Genomic DNA, 15,676 nt, shown 5'->3' with positions numbered 1-15,676 from the left:
TGAATAACCACACTCCCTGAATCAGGTTTGTTGGGGGGGGCATCTGCCCGCCCCCCAGCTTTGCTCAGGCCCAGCTGCTGGAGGCCTCATGCTTCTCAGCTGAGGGAGGGACGTCCGAGGGGAACCAGGCGGTCATTTTAATGTTGAACAGTTGTCCCTCGAGTCTGCCCTTAATGAGCTGAGAACCACGGAAGGAGGGAGATGAGGCAGCGTGGGGAAACAGATCTCTGGGCCTGAAAATCCAGCGTGGGGAAGCTGGCCCTGTAGAGGGCCTTTCCTCTGACTTCGTGATGGCTTTGTGCGGGGGGCGTGGACGGCCCGGGAGGCTCTGGGTCAGGGCTCCCTGGGGATGGAGGCGAGGGTTTCCAAAGCTGCTTGTTGAGCAGCATTGCTTGCGAATCTCTGCTAGAGTCTCTGCCCTAGAGAGTAAACTTTACAGTGTGCTCTGGCTAAGAGGCAGCTCAGGATAGGACGTAAATGGGGCTCCCAGAACGGTCTGAAACAGGGATTGCCAGTGGTGCCCCGTGCCTTTGGGGACAGGCGTGTTCTGAGTGAGGCAGGGAGCAGGCTGGGAGCTCGGTGGGCCGGCCCGCCGTGCCCGTCTGCAGGGACAGCCGCTGCTTACGGTCAGCCCCATGTCCAGCATGGAAGGCGCTCCCCTGAATTGTTCAAGGAGAAGTCGGACATGCACATTGCTCAATTTGCAAATAATGGCGTCTGATAAGACCAGGATTTTCTCAACTGCTGTGTGGGCCTTGTGTGTGGGCCAGTTTATGTGGGAAGTGGTCTCTGTTCACGTGCATTCTGGAGGTGGCAGACGCCACGAGGTTTGAGGCCCAGCCTGCCTCTGCACCTAGCAGCCTTGACGGAGTGGCCCTCGGAGGCGAGCTGTCACCTGGAGCTGGCCGGTGGCCACGGGTGGCAGGCACCACCATGTTGTGTCTGTTTGCTTTGAGGATGGCCTCTTACTGGTCCTGTTTGGGCAAGGAGGTGATGGGGTTCTGGAAGGGCCAGTCCCTAACTCAGCAAGTGGCACCGGGGCTCACACCCAGATGGGTGTGGGAAAGGTCAAGACCGAGAAAATCATCAACGTCCCAAGAGATGCAGAGTCGCTTGGGGATGTTACTGTCCGGCTGGGTCACAAAGCTTGGAAGAGGTTACTCGGGGCCCCAGGTGTTTGGGAAGAAGGATCTGGGCTGAGAGAAAAGAGACCCAAGACCTAGATCGGGGCCGACTTTGAGTTTGCCCAGCCGGGAGCTGGAGCACCAGGCGGGGGGCAGGGGACCCTCTAGGGTGTCCCGAGTGCTCTGTCTTCATGACTGCTCTGTGAAGTGTGTGCTCTGAGTGTCCCCATTACCCAGGTAGGAAGGTGTGGTGACTTGGCCAAGGTCACCACGCTCTGCGTGGAGGAGGCAGGATTTGAACCCAGATCTCCAGCTCCAGGGCCCTGCTCTGACCACCCACACCGGACACGGCGTTCTTCTCTCTCTGTCCCGCAGACTGTGGCCGAGTGTGTCCTCTACTATTACCTGACCAAGAAGAATGAGAACTACAAGAGCCTGGTGAGGAGGAGCTACCGGCGCCGCGGCAAGAGCCAGGTGAGAGATGGGGCAGGGCGGCTGGCTCTCGGGGCGCGTCCCCGGCATGCTCCGCGGCGGCCGTTTGCAAGATGGGCGGTGACCGTCCGCACGGGTTGTTCCGCAGCAGGCTCCCGTGGCTTGAGCTCCTCAGCGGTGGCTGGGAGACCCTCTCTGGGGGTGATCAGGCTACCCCGGCAGCAGAGGGGAGTACTAGCAGAAAGACCACTTCCATTCTCAGCCTGGAAAGTTCTAGAACTCCGGGCTCGGTGAATCACAATCCCTGTGGTAAAAGGGCCACATCCGCAGTGCGAGGACTGCGTTCTTTGCGTGACTTGGGCTGGTTAACAAGTTTAACATTTAAAAAATATTTGTAGTCTGTTTGTGTTGTTTTTATGCATATTTGAAAACAAAAAATAGCCAGTACAGTAGCCTGCAGTCTGTCAGCCATCACTGTTTAGGAGGAAACTGAGGGATGAGAGCTCGGCAAGCTTTGGCTCGTAGGCCAGGTCCGGCCCACCCTTTCTTTTATGAATAAAGTTTTATTGACACACAGCCATGTCCATTCATTTTCATATTACTGGGGTAGCTTTACTGTTACAGCAGCAGCATAGTAGGTAGTCAGGACTGAAACTGCAAAGCCTGAAATATGTACTCTCTGGTCTTTTCCAGAAAATGCTCACCTCTGAGTTAAAGAAACAAGGAGCTGGTTTTAAACGTTGTTAGGCAAATACTGGTAGAGATGCTGGGGTCTGTAGCACACAGGTGAAAGGGGGCTGCTGGGCTGTCAATCGGTGCTTAGGAGACAGAGAGAGGGCATGGATTCACTTCGCTTCCGGGCTGTTGAAAATGAGCTCAGGGTAGGTGCTGGGAGCACATGACTCCTGGAGGAGGTAGTCTTGCGCTGTCACAGGAGGGATTTGGGCTGGACGGACAGACGGCTTTGGGGCCTCCCCGGTGGGTGCTGCCTGGAGCTGGCGGAGATGTGTCCTTTCTGGGGCCTTTGGCCTGTGGCACTCAGGGGAAGGTGATGAAGGCCAGGGGTGGTGGGACCTCGGATCAGAGGGTCCTGAGGTTTTCTCCCTGACCTTGGCGTCTTCCCTTCCCCGGCCTGGCCAAGACAGGGTCCTGAGGCCTCGTGCTCAGCCATCCCCAGTGGGGTCCTTTCCACTTTGCAATGGAGTCCCATAGGTGGGTTCTTAACCGGCATCCCTTTTCTCTTCTTTTGCCTTCTGGGAATTGTGCTTCCCCACTGTGGACCCCCTTTCCCCTTGGCTAAGCTGCATGTAATTAGGGGAGCAAATTTGTTGAGAGGGGAACAAGAAAGCCCTCACTGCCATCAGGCATAAACGAGTGGGACTGAGTGTTGGTTCTCACTGGCTGGGTTGTTGAAGGGTGGCTGTGTCTGGTTTGTGGGTAGGGTTTTCCTTGAGCATTGTGTGGCCATGGTTGACCAGCCCATCTAACAGACGTGTAAGAGCAAGTCTTACTGGCTTGGAGCTATTTAATCCCAAAGACCTAGCTGTGGTGTTTTAGAAATTGAAGTGCGGTCAGGAATTGTCTAGACTGAGTGGCACAAACTCAAATTCCAGGTAGGGAGCATAAATACGCTGAGGCATGAGAGGCAATAGGCAATGGTGGGGACTGTGGCAAAATTGAGGGGGCGCTTGAGGCCTTTAGGTTTATTTAAAAGCCATCGTTCGAGATCTGTTGAGCACCTACTATGTGCCAGTTCTTCTGCTAGTCTTCTCAGTGTGTGTGTCCTCACTCATCCCCCTCCCTTTGTCGGGTCACTGTGGGTGGGCTTAGGAGGCCCCTCCAGGTGGCTGGGCTGGGGGCTCTGGAGGAGAAAGGTTCTGACTCAGATGGGGAAAGCCATGTTTGCATGGAGGGAGATGAGGACTTGTGTATGTTGAGGTCATTTAGGGAGGGAGGTATCCCCGGACAAGAACTGGGGGTGGTTGGGGGTGTCAGTGTCCTGCGTCTTTGGTCTTGGCTGCCATGCCTTTCATTCTGTGGTGTTAATTCTCTTTATCCGGTACTTGAGTGCTGGGCTCAGGGAGCTCCTTGCCAGTTTTATAGACCAGCATACATATGTGGTTCCAAAACCACATGCGGGCGGTCTGAGAGTCTCCGTAGCATAGGGTCCCTCAAAAATGAGGTTAAGGAGCAGGTCCTCATTGGACAAGAACAGAAGCAAGGGTGTCCCAGGCAGAGGGGACAGCAGGTGCACAGACACTGCGGCATGAGAGAGCACAGTGCCCTGAGAGAGCACAGTGCCCTTAGAGTCTTTGGAACAGGGGGTCTTAAAAACCTTCCAGCATCTTAAATGAATGAAAGATTGGAGAAAAACCACAGGATGCCGTTTCTTCTGCTCATGTTTGATGAGTGGCTAGCGGTGTTTCTTTGATTTATGGAAGAGAGAAGTACAAATGCGAGGGTACGTGGTGGCTCACACTTGACCTCAGCTTCCGTGAGAGGCAGCAGGGAGTGGTGAGGCCTGTAGCCGACCTCGCTCGTGCCCCAGGTCTGCCCCTACTGACATTGGGCCAAGTGGCCTCATCCTGCCAGAGCTGATTTTTGAGGACGAGCTGGAAATCGGGATTTATGCGGAATTGCCTGAGTTTTCAAATTTAGATTACATGAAAAACAAAAACAAAACGCAGATTGTATATGTCAAAGAACTCCGGTTTGCCCCCCCCCTTTTTTAAAATTAAGTTTTTAATTATAATGCCCTTGTAGTTGGGGCGCCTGGGTGGCTCAGTCGTTAAGCATCTGCCTTCCGCTCAGGTCGTCATCCCAGAGTCCTGGGATCGAGCCCCACATCAGGTCCGTGCGCAGCGCGAGTCTGCTTCTCCCTCTCCCTCTGCCCCTGCTTGTGTTCCCTCTCTCGCTGTCTCTCTCTCTCTCTCTCTGTCAAATAAATAAATAAAATCTTAAAAAAAAAAATAATGCCAGCCTAGTGAGCACGTTGGTTTCAGGTGTGTGATACAGTGACTCAGCAGGTCTGCACGCTGCTCAGTGCTCACCATGATAAGTGTGCTCATGCTCATACTTGCTTTCCACCTGTCCTTGGTCCCCAGTGTAACACCTCAGGATTCGAGAATGGGAAGGCTTGGTGGTGGCGGTAAAGAAGGGATTGTGTGTGACTTGAGGCAGAGGCCAGACCAGGCAGGGCCGGTGCTGGGGAGCCCTGGGATATTGTATAGCAGAGGAGAAACGTCTGTTTCCTCTTTCTGTCTGCGTTGTCTTGGATTAGCCATAGTGTCTGCCCTGCTTCTCCCGTGAGATTGTACCCTCTGCTCAGGCCGGTGCCTCAGGCTGGGCCTCCCAGGATGGAGAAGGGCGGCCTCTGTGTTCTGCCTCTTGCAGAAAGACAGAAGGAGGTGTGGCAGGAGGCCCAGGTCTCTTGGGAGCGGGGACACGGCTCGGTGGCCCTCCCCTCCCTCTCATCAGCTGGGGCTGCTGCCAGGGACGGAGATGCACACATGACCTGGAAAGACTTCCATGCCAGGCGGACCCACGACCCTCACCCCTGCCCACTGGCCTGTTCATAAATACAGAATAAACGGGTCAACGCGAGTGTTGACTCTGGGGCTGTAAGTCCTTTCTCTGCCCTGTGACAGTGAGATAATTGTCAGGCGCAGGTCCCTCGGCCTCACTCGTGAATCTGAGATGCAGTTCCTGGGGGGCCCTGAGCGTCCTCATCTCTCCTGGGAGGCCAGTGAGACAGGGGAGCCCTGTCCGAATTGCCAGGCATTGGCCTTGCGGCGTCATGGGACAGGGATGCTGCTGGCCGTTTGCTCAGGATTTATGTGACGGGTGGGGTGCGTTTTCCCTCAAAGCTTTATTGGGGGGGGTCCTGCCATCATCCCTGCTGTACAGGGGCTGGGAGGTGACAACCTGTTCTTAGCGGCATGCAGGATTCAAGCCTAGCACAGTCTGCTGTTGGAGCCCAGGGGGATCCCTGGCGGTCCCATTTGCCACCTTTCGGCCGTGTGGCTCGTCTTTTGGGAGCTGTCCATCTTTGACCTTGTGGGCCCTGGGCTCTTCTGTCTGCGTAGGCTTTGCTGTGGGTGGGACGCGCCCCACTGAGCCCCATCTGCATTATAGCCCCTGACCCCGTCTGGGTCTCCGTCTCCACTCACTGGGAATCTGTCCCTGGCCCCACGTGCGCCTGGCTTCTGCGAGGCCAACAGCTGGAAAACGCTTTCTGTCTCTCAGCCTTTTCTGCTCTCGGGGCCATGAGCGTCTCTGGAGACACAGACGACTGTCTCCCCGTCTCTGGCTTTCTTGCAGTCTCTCTTAGCTCCCCCAGGCCCATGCATGTCCCCTCCCTCTTCCAGGAAGCCCATGGCCATGGAGGCTGTAGTGCCTACCTGTGGTTCCTGTGGCTTGGGGCCACGCTGTGGCTAAGGATGGCCATGAGGGGCCTCCCAGCTGCTCCGCCCAGCAGGGGCCCCTTGACGGGCCCTCCCCAGCAGGTGCTAGAGGCCCAGGATCATGTGTTCACCTGCACGTCAGGACTAGAGGTCTGGCTTCGGAGCCAGGTCAGACCGGGTCTTTTGGGACGCCAGAGGGAAGGTGTCAGCCGAGCAAGGCTGTCTTGGCACCTCCCAGACGGTGCCGATTAAGAACTGTGAGGGGGTGCAGGGGTTGCTTGGAGGCGTTGGTGGGTGGGCTCGATGGCCCTTCTCTTGGCTGGGCGGTCCCGCCTGCCCCCTTGTAGAAGGCGCCTTTTCTGAGTTGGCCGATTCCTCGCCCAGGCCCGGAGATCGGGGATGGCCCTGACGTCTTCACCGGGGCCCGTCTCCTCAGCCCTCCTGTCTCAGTGGGACCGAAGGGGGTCCCAGGCTCACATCCCCACGTCTGGGGAGGAGAGGAACCCATGGTGCTGACAGGGAGTTACGCTCCCCAGCAGGGAGGGGACACCGCCTCCTGCTCCAGTCCTGTCCTCAGGCTGTCCCCTGCTGGGGTCCCAGGCTGAGTCACGGACCTGGGACACAGCTGCCACAGCTGCCGTCAGGCTGGGGGTCTCCCATCTTCACTGGGAGGGCTTGTCAAAAATCAGACTGCCGGGATGCGCCCTTCCGTGGGGCCCGAGAGCCACCGGCAATACTGCGTGCTGGTCTGCGCCACTCAGAACCTCAGCCTGGGGGATGTTTACTGGGGAGCCCCCCCCCCCCAGGAAGGGAGGGGGAGGGAGCAGTTTGGCAGAAGGGGAAGTCGAGGCTTGGTGCAGGCTCACGGCAGCCTAGACCTACCACGGTTGGGGGTGGCGCGCAGGAGGAGGAGATGACCCTGAAGGGGAGATGAGCTGAAATAGCCCTTCTGAGGTGCCCTGAGGTGGGCAGAGAGGGCCAGGTCTCAGCCCACAGGCTGGGGATGGCTGGGGACACTTGCGGCCATGGGGGCGGCAAGCACCTTCCAGAAGGGGCCTGGCCAGTCCCTACGGGGGGGGACAAATCCTGTGCATTTTCGCATTTGCTAACTACACGTCCCAGTGGTCATGACCTCCTTGAACGCTTAACCACAGCGTGTGAAGCAATACGTCAGTGCGTCTATTTAGGTGACACTCTGTCCCGTCACACCCTCATCACGGGCCCTGTACCAACCATTTGTTCCTCGTGTTGATGGTCACGTTGGAGAGCTTGGCTGGTTACAAAGGTGGAATGTAAGCCTTCTTGATGAAAAGCATCTGCCATTGGGTGTCTCTGGGCTCAGACCCTGAGACCCACTGTGCTGCCCTGAGGGCAGGGAGGCCCGCCCGGCATCCACGGCGTGCACACTCAGCCCTGGCCATCGGGGCACCAGGGTCAGCTTGGTGTTTAACAGAGGGGGTGCCATCCACCTCTGGAAACTTCTCCGTATTTGGATGGAGGGAGATGGGGGCCAAGCCGTAGACTTCTGGAATGCCAGCCCCTTCACGCCCACCCCTGCTGGACCCTGCGCACCTGAGCTCTGGCAGATGGGATCTGAGCCCGCAGAGCCTGGATCCTGGCCCGTGAGACCCTACCCTGAGCGGCAGGCGTGCTCGTGGGCTGGGCCCAAGCCCGAGCATCCTCTCCGCGAGGTGAATCACTGGCTGAGGCGGGGGACGGTCCAGCGGTTTATAGTTCGTGATTCATGGACCAGGGCCCCATTATCCCAGCTAGTTGCAGAACCGGAGCCCAGGAATGCTGTGGTCGCTAGTCGGCCTAACTCTGCCGGCCGTCGGGGAGCAGAGAGTGGGAGGCGGATTTGGGCCAGGCAGCAGGGCCCATCCCTGTTGTGGCTGTGACCAAGGGGCCACTGCGGCCCTCCAGGCGATGGAGGAGGTATGCCGTGGAGGGGGCATGTCCCTGGGGGTGAGTGCCCCCCACCCCGGGGCAGCTGGGCCCCAGCCTACTGGCCTGTCCCTGGGGCATCTGAGGGGGACCCAACTTCCCCTCCTGCCCTCTGGCCTGCATGTCCTTGTGCTCTGTGGCTCTTTCCTGTGGCCCAGTCCAGCTCCCACCGCTGACCAGACATTCACCCCAGGCGCCTGTGTTTTCTAGGTTGATCTCCCTGTCTTGTCCTCTTTCCTCCCTCTTGATGTCCCATCTCCCTGAGTCTTTCCTCCACGTGTGGGGCTCCATATCTGTTTCCCTCTGTGTCTGCATCCACGTCCCTCCCCCTCCCCACACCCAGGCCCTGCAGCCTCCCATCACTGCCTTCCTCCCCCTTCCTCCTCTCCTGACCCTTCCTCCCGTCCCTCTGTGCCTCCTCTCCCTGCTTCCTGCCAGGGGACAGTTGACCTTGTTCTGGTTGCCAAGGCACCACCAGAGGCTCCCATGCCTGGGGCAGTGCTCGCGGGGGACAGCGTGACCTGGATGGCTGGGCTGGGGTGGGTTCAGCCCACCGTGGTCCGCGCAGGGAGGGGCAGCGGCTGCGCAGTCGGTGCTGGTTTCCAGGACCGGGTGGATGAAATCGCTCGAGGGCTCCCCCCGGTGCAGTCTGGCAGGGACGTGGGACAGGCCAGATACGGCCACACTGACTCCGGGTGGGGCTGCGTCTCTCCTGGCCCACTGGGTAAGCATGAGTGTGCATGTCCCGAACGGCTGCCCGGAGCCCAGATGGGCCTCCAGCCTGGGGCTCTGTGCGGCTTCCCTGGGCGGCCCAGGCCTGTAGGAGGTGGCGTTTCTGCGCTGTTGGGGACAAGCCGGGCCGGGCCAGACTGTCCAGATCTAGCGCTCCAGTGAGCAGATGTCCCTGATTCCTGCCCGGGAGGCGAGAGACTGTGGGAGGCCCCTCCGGGCCTGTGCTCCCCCCAGACACATTTCAGAGACCACTGTTCTCAGGAGGGTGGGTGGTCTCCTTCCCAGGAGAGGCCATACCCCAGGGAGCGAGCAAGCTGGGCTGCCGTCTTGGGAGAAGACAGACGTGGCCTTCTCATGGGCCATGACGTGGGGGCAGGGGAGACCTGGCTCTCTGCCAGCCCTGTCCGAGGCAAACCACATCAAAGGCATAGAAAGACATGGAAAATGTGAGCCCAGCCCAGAAAATGTGAGCATGGAGCATTTGGACCCCGGGGAGTGGGGTGAGAGGTGGGGGGCTGACAGACCCCACATCCGGGCATCTCAAGCTGGGCTGCCATGAGTCAGGAGATAGTTACCAGAAGAGCAGCATTTGTGTGGCTCTGTGCTGCTGTGGGCCATGGCAGGAGGGGTCCCCTTGGGCTTGACCGCTCAAGGAGCATCCCGGGTGGGTGGTGGCCATGTTGGAGACCTTTGTGTCATGACTTCACGTTGATCATCCCCATTCTAGATGATTGCACAGTGAACAAGACAAGTGAGGTCCCAGAGCGGACACGTCCATGTGGGAGGTGGACAGCGCCCAAGTGAATTAGCATGATTGTCGGAGGTGGTCGTGAGGGCTGCAGAGTGTCGGGAGGCAGCTGATGTGAGGGATGGCAGCTTTTAGGGAGCTGACCTCGAAGGCTCCTCTGAGGAGGGGGTCATCTGGGCTCAAACTTGAGTGATAAGAAAGAACCAACCAGGCAGAGTCAGAGGGAGAATCCCATGCAGCAAGTGCAAAGGCCCTGAGGTAGGAGTAAACATGGAATCTTCCCGGAGGCAGAGGGGAGCAGCCCCAAGGGAACTGGGTGAAGTGAGCAAGGGCGTGCAGGGACTAGATCACGTGGCCTTGTGGTCTCTCAGACCACTGGTCTTCTTCCCAGGGTCAGGACAGGATCTGATCAACAATTTAAAACAGAGCTTTGGCTCCCACAACCACATATCTCCCTGCAGGCAGAATAGACATCATGGGTGTGTGTGTGTGTGTATGTGTGTGTGTGTGTGTGTGTGTGTGTGTGTGTGTTAAATGCTACTCGGGTTTTGTTGGCACATCTGTTTGCAGGGGCGTGCTGGGGAGTGTTCAGCACCCAGCCTTGTGGGGGCGAAGCCCCGATTTGTAGCACGTAACAGTTGCCGTGGTATAAATACTCCCATTACGCCCGATCTAAGCTACTGACATGACGTCACCGAAGGTGGAGCTGGGAGGGGGCGTGCCCTTCGGTGGAGCTGGGAGGGGGCGTGCCCGGCGCAGTAGACTTCCGCTGTGCAGATGCCGTTGACGTCAGTAACCTCGAGAGCATAGATAACAGATCTGTATAGTCTAATAATTGGGAAGTGCTGCATTTTGAGTACTTCTTACCCTTGTTTTTATCCCAAGTTCTTTAACTGTAAAGTTAGGTAGTTTAGGTTTTGTTTTCTGTTTTTTGTTTTTAATTAACATTTAATGTATAATTTGTTTCAGGGATACAGGACTGTGAGTAGTTTAGTTTTTAATAACGGCTGTGTTTAACAACTTAACTGCAAAATCCTTGAAAGCTGGTCTGCTCTCGCGAGCTGATCCGAGCCAGCTCCTACATACCTCTCTCTGGACTCAGGGGGTGTCTGCTGTCTGTGTTTCCCCAGGAGGGATAGATGGACTGGAGGAGGAGCATAGGGCGCCAAGGGTCAGGTGGGGGCCGCGAGGACCAGAAGACTCTGTTGTGTCTTGCCTCTGACCCCTGACCAGACCCTAGTTCTCCCACCTGCCTGGGAGAACTGGGCCCCCTCATCCCCACTGCCGAGAGACGGCAGGTGTCGTGAGGACAGAGCCCCTCTTGGGGTTTGCTCACTGGGGGGTGCATGGTCTGTACTCAGTGACGGGTTTGGTGGATGAGTGGCTGAGATGGCGATGCCGTCGGCACCGCGGGGTGCGAGGAAGCTCTCACGGCACGTTTCTGAGGACCTGTCATCTGAGGATTAAATCCCGTCAGCTCTCACTCTCTCCTTCGGGAAGCTCAGCCATGCCTTCCTTGATCGGCTGCCGCATTGCCCTTCGACATGGGGCAGAAGACGTCATCCCCTGCCCCACCCCACCCCCCAACTACTGACGGGAGCCTTCGGTGGCTGTCCACTGCCACCAGGACACCCCTGTATGTCGGAGCGTGAGGGTTTCAGATGGCCAGGCTCTGCAGCCATGTCCAGTATGTCGCACAGTAAGGACAGTGCTCGTGTTCATGTCGCCATGCCTTTGCCCAGGCAGGTCCCCTCCCTGCAGTGTCCCCTCTCATCCTTGTCAACCGAAAGCCTTTGGGGACTCTGCTCAGAGGCCTCCTTTCCCGTCCCCATAGGTCAGGCAGAACTGCCACCACATCTGTCGTGTGCTCTGCCTTTTAAAGTGTCCCCAGCATGAGCCTCCTTCTGCCCTGGCGGAGTTCCTTGTCTCTGTCATTTGGGGAAGGTTGGGAATCGCATTTTTGGTGGCGTGGTGTCCGCCTTGTGGGCTCAGAGCACGCATGTGGAGGGAATGTGCGGGTGGTGGTGCAGTTGGGCTTGAACAGGGGAGCCCGTGACCTCCCAGCCCAGGGTCGCAGGCGCAACACCCGCCCGTAGGATCTTGCTGGGAAATGCTGTGCAGTCTGGCGCCAGCCCCTCGGCTTCTCCGTGTCCCTGTGTCGTGTGCTATGGAGCAGAGGTCATCTGCTGGGAGGATTCGGTTAACTCACAGGTAGAATGAAGAGAAGCCTTCGTCTGGATTTGTTGTTTTTATTCGTGCAGTTTTCCGTGCAGCCCTGATCTGGGGCTCAGCACAGCGCAGGCTCTGTGGCCTCCTGCCTGTCCTGCACTCAGCTCCGGAAGCAGGGGGCCCTCGGGGATCGGAACGGATGGCTCTGGCTGATCATAGATCCGGTCAGGTTTTCCACAAAGCCGTGCTGTGGTTTGGGAGGGATGTTCCCAACCGAGTCCTGGGCATGAAGCCCATCGTGAGTCGGAAACATGTCTGGAAAGCAGAGGTAGACCCCGCACCGTGAGCTCCAGAGTCCTTCGAGAGAGAGTTTGGCCTCCGGATCTCCCCACCCCCTAGGTCCACGGGTGTCACCTGCTGCCAGTGGCAAGGGTCCTGGGTATATTTTGGGAAACAAGGATCCCTGACAGCCTCGCCCCTCAGTGTGGTCCAGGAACTAGCAGCATCAGCCCCCCCAGGAAGCTGCCTAGAAATGCAGTGGCTCAGGCCCACCTCACACACACGGAGTCTGCACTTCCCCACTGTCCCCGGCTGATTCGTGCACGGTCTAGATGGAGTGGCGCTGGTCTGGGGCACAGGTGGGCACGCGATGGCTCCTCCGGCCAAATCTGGCCCACTGCCTATTTTGTAAATAAAGTTTTATTGACACAGAGCGGTGCCTATTTGTTTACATTTTGGTTGCTTTCGGGTTACAAACCGAGGCGAGCTGAGCACTTGTGACAGAAACCAGTGGACCTGTGGCCGCACAGAATTAACCGTGTGGCTCTTACAGGAAAAGCTGGCTGGCTCCTTGTCTACAACACTAGATCTCAAGCCTGGTCGGCCATCGGAGTCACCTGGGGATTCGTGATTGGTGTGGCGGCGGTCGGGGCTCCCCAGGTGTCCTGTGCGTGCGGTCATCAGGCTGTGGGAAGCTTGGCTCTGGTTTCCCCATGAACGCGGGCAAGTGCGGCTCCACGGCCGTGGATGGCCTGAGGTCCGGGGCTGGGGCCTGTAGTGGCCGTTCCTCCTTGCCGATGTAGCCGTCCTCCTGTGTGCTGCCCTAGACCATCGAAGGCTTTCGGAGACTGACCTGGCTTGGGGGCGGGGGGTTGCTGTGAGTTGGGGCCCCATCTCGCCCCATAAACCTGGAGTGAATGGAGCACTCCTGAGTCATCCCATTGACTCCTGCACGCAGCAGGAGGCCAGGCAGATGGTCCTTACTGTGCCTGACCAGTCTGTCCCACTGTAAAACGTGTTTGAGGCCAGGACGTACCTGGTACTCCTCCCTTTCGTTCCCTGTGACGGTGCCACTCAGCTCGAGGTGCTGGGACACCTCTCCCAAGGGAGATGGAAGCCAGGTCGCAGGAAACCCTGAGCCTATCCGGGGCCCTGTGCCGTGGCTCCACGGCAGTGTTGCTGCGCTCCCCGCTCCTCCGCACCCCTGCGCTTCTTAGGGCTTGGGAAAGTGTCTGGGCAGGGGCACCGGTGTCCGGCACTGGGTTTGCACACCTGGTGGGAAGGGATGGGAATCGTGAGCAGGCTGTGATGCTCACCGGAGCTCCTGAGCCTCCGCACGAGGTGGGCACAGGTCGGGAGACTCTGGCTCGGAGCACCGCTGAGGGGGGAGGGGCCCGCTAAGGTAGGTGGAGTGGTGGGAGTGGGGCTCGGCATGGCCGGGGTTAACTCAGGCGTAGGCTGGAATCCTGGCCCTGCTGTTTACCTGGTTTGTCCCTTGACTTCTCTGTGCCTCAGTTTATTCTTCTGTACAATGGGAGAATGAAGGGGTTGGTAAAGGAGGTGATTGCAGTTCATAGTACAGTGCCCTGCGCGTGGCACTTAGACTGGTTTTTGTTATTCGTGCTGTGACGTGGGTGATGATTCGGGGGTGGGGGTGGTTACAGGCTGGCCCGGGCTCGGGGGGTGGTGGGGGTTCGAGGAATCTTGAATGGGGGACAGGGTGGGCTAGGTGGGAAGGGACAGGGACACCCAAAGACACCCCCTCCGACCTGAGGCCCCAGATTCTGGTTAGAGGCTATGAGTAGGGCTTTGGAGACCATGGGACCCGGCCATTGGCTCTCCTCTGAGACCATGAAGCGTTGCTTCCCTGTAGGATGGGAACACGGGTCACTGCCCTTTCTGTCTGAGGTTGGCTAAGGGCACGAAGTGGGGTAGCACTTGCAAGGGGCTTAGCGTGGTGCCAAGAACATCTTCATTCCCATCCTCAGGACCTCAGAGGGCCAGGAGCTCGTCGACAGAACGTGCCGGGCATGCAGTCAGCCCTTGGGAAGTGCTGGCATCTTCCTAGGGGGCCTTCTTCGGGATTCCGAGGGGGAGGGCCGCAGGAAGGCGCGGAGTTCAGGGTGGCATGGAGGCAGACTCCCCTGGGCCTCCGCCCCTGTTAGTCAGGAGGCATGGGTGCGGGGGGCTGGGCCCCGTGGGTGGGAGCTGCACTTCCTGGCTGTGCTGGCAGGGATAGTGGCTGCTTCGTGGAGGACGAGGTCGCAGGGGCCTTTGAGGCCCCCCAGACTAGATCCAAGGGATTGTGACAGGTGCCTCCCGCAGGTTGGCCCAGAGTAGGGCCCCTGTGGCCGTTGGGAGGGACAGCAAGGAAGGATTTGGGGTGAGGCTGCCGCCCAAGCGGGGTCTGGATGCAGATGCGGCCGAAGGCGTGTTGGAGGGTGCTGAGCTCCCTGTGGTCGGAGAGCCCCTGCCGTGCCCAGCACCTGGCGTCAGGCTCCTCGGTGCTGTAGAAGTCGGCAAATCTGACAGGCGGAGATGGGAGCCAGGCTGGGTGTCCCGTGGGGCAGGGGTCAGTCCCCCTCCCCAACCAGCCACGCACTCTCCCCTGCCCTGGAGCCAGGTCTCGGACCCCTGCTCGCCCCCACCGCCCTCATCAGGCAAGGGTGCAGAGGGCGCGCTGTGGTGGAACAAACCGGGAAACCTCTCTGTCCCCGCTTCCACCTGCTGGGACGGGCAGCTCCAAAAGCGACTTTGCCTTTTGGGTGTGAGAGGGGGCCACGGCTCCTGGGCAGTGGGAAGTTTATGCTTTAGTTCAAGTTTGAGGGCTTCTGGGGGTGAGGGACAGGCCAGTTAAGGGCCAGCCACCGGGGATCGGCAGCAACGTGGTGGGGGTGGAGAGGCTGTTCCAAGTCCAGCCGTCGTGCCCCTTGCCTCCTCCGACAGAACGGGGGGGGGGTTCTTGGAGAGGGGGAGGCAGAGCAGAGCCAGGAGGTCCTGGGGCGACCTCTGCCACAGCTTCAGAGAGTGCGGGTTCCCCAACTCCCCAGGGTCCACAGAATGCCCCCGGCTGGCCTGTGCTCCCGCTTCCTAAATTCTAGCGGCACGAGAGGGTCCAGGGAGGTGTCGCAGGCCGAGGCAGCCTTGGCAGGACGGGTGTGTGTTCCTGAGGCACAGGAAAGATGCAGGGAGGGAGCGAGACCCTGCCTGCCCTCACCTTCTCCCTCAGCTTCGTTTCTTTCTCCTTGTCGGATCATCCGTTTGACTGTACCCCTGCCGCACACACGCAAGGCTTGGCTTGGCTTGGTTTCCTTTCATTTGGCTCGTTGGCACGGAAAAGTGGTCTGGTTGGTAGGTGTCTGCAGGGAGGACTTTGGGGTGGCTGTGCATTTTTTAAAGGTTTTATTTGTTTATTTGACAGACAGAGATCACAAGTAGGTAGAGAGGCAGGCGGGGGCGGGGAGGAAGCAGGCTCCCCGATGAACAGAGAGCCCGATGCGGGGCTCGATCCTAGGACCCTGAGATCGTGACCTGAACCGAAGGCAGAGGCTTAACCCATTGAGCCACCCAGGTGTCCCTGGCGTACATTTTTAAAAGAAATCGGGTGGGGCAGAAGGGAAGTCGGGCAACCTTTTGGGAAAGAGCGGGCTGCCCTCGCTTCCTCCCTTGTCCTGATGAGGGCAGGCTCAGCAGCCCAGGCTAATGGGGCAACGGGCCTGTGCCCGCCTTGCCTCTGGGCAGATGAAATAAGGCCTTCAAGAGGAGGCTGGTTTGCTGTGAGCCCCCTTTCGTCTCCCTCTGAAGTGGAAGTTCGCGTCCCCTTGATGGGAGGAGGGCAAGCCCGC

The 15,676-nt window shown here is 58.7% G+C and overlaps 1 protein-coding gene across 4 annotated transcripts in view; it reads left to right on the top strand.

Moving 5' to 3' along the window:
- The window catches only part of NCOR2 (nuclear receptor corepressor 2), a 208,972-nt gene that overhangs the window by 123,762 nt on the left and 69,534 nt on the right, over positions 1–15,676 (top strand). For all 4 annotated transcript variants that reach the window (XM_080821217.1, XM_080821215.1, XM_080821216.1 and 1 more), the window contains one exon: positions 1,500–1,598. In XM_080821217.1, coding sequence (XP_080677343.1) covers positions 1,500–1,598 — 99 coding nt within the window. The remainder of the gene's footprint in view (positions 1–1,499; positions 1,599–15,676) is intronic.

The sequence above is a fragment of the Martes martes genome (assembly GCF_963455335.1).
Source record: "Martes martes genome assembly, chromosome: 13".
Lineage (NCBI taxonomy): Eukaryota > Metazoa > Chordata > Mammalia > Carnivora > Mustelidae > Martes > Martes martes.
This window is presented reverse-complemented; position numbering and strand designations above follow the sequence as displayed.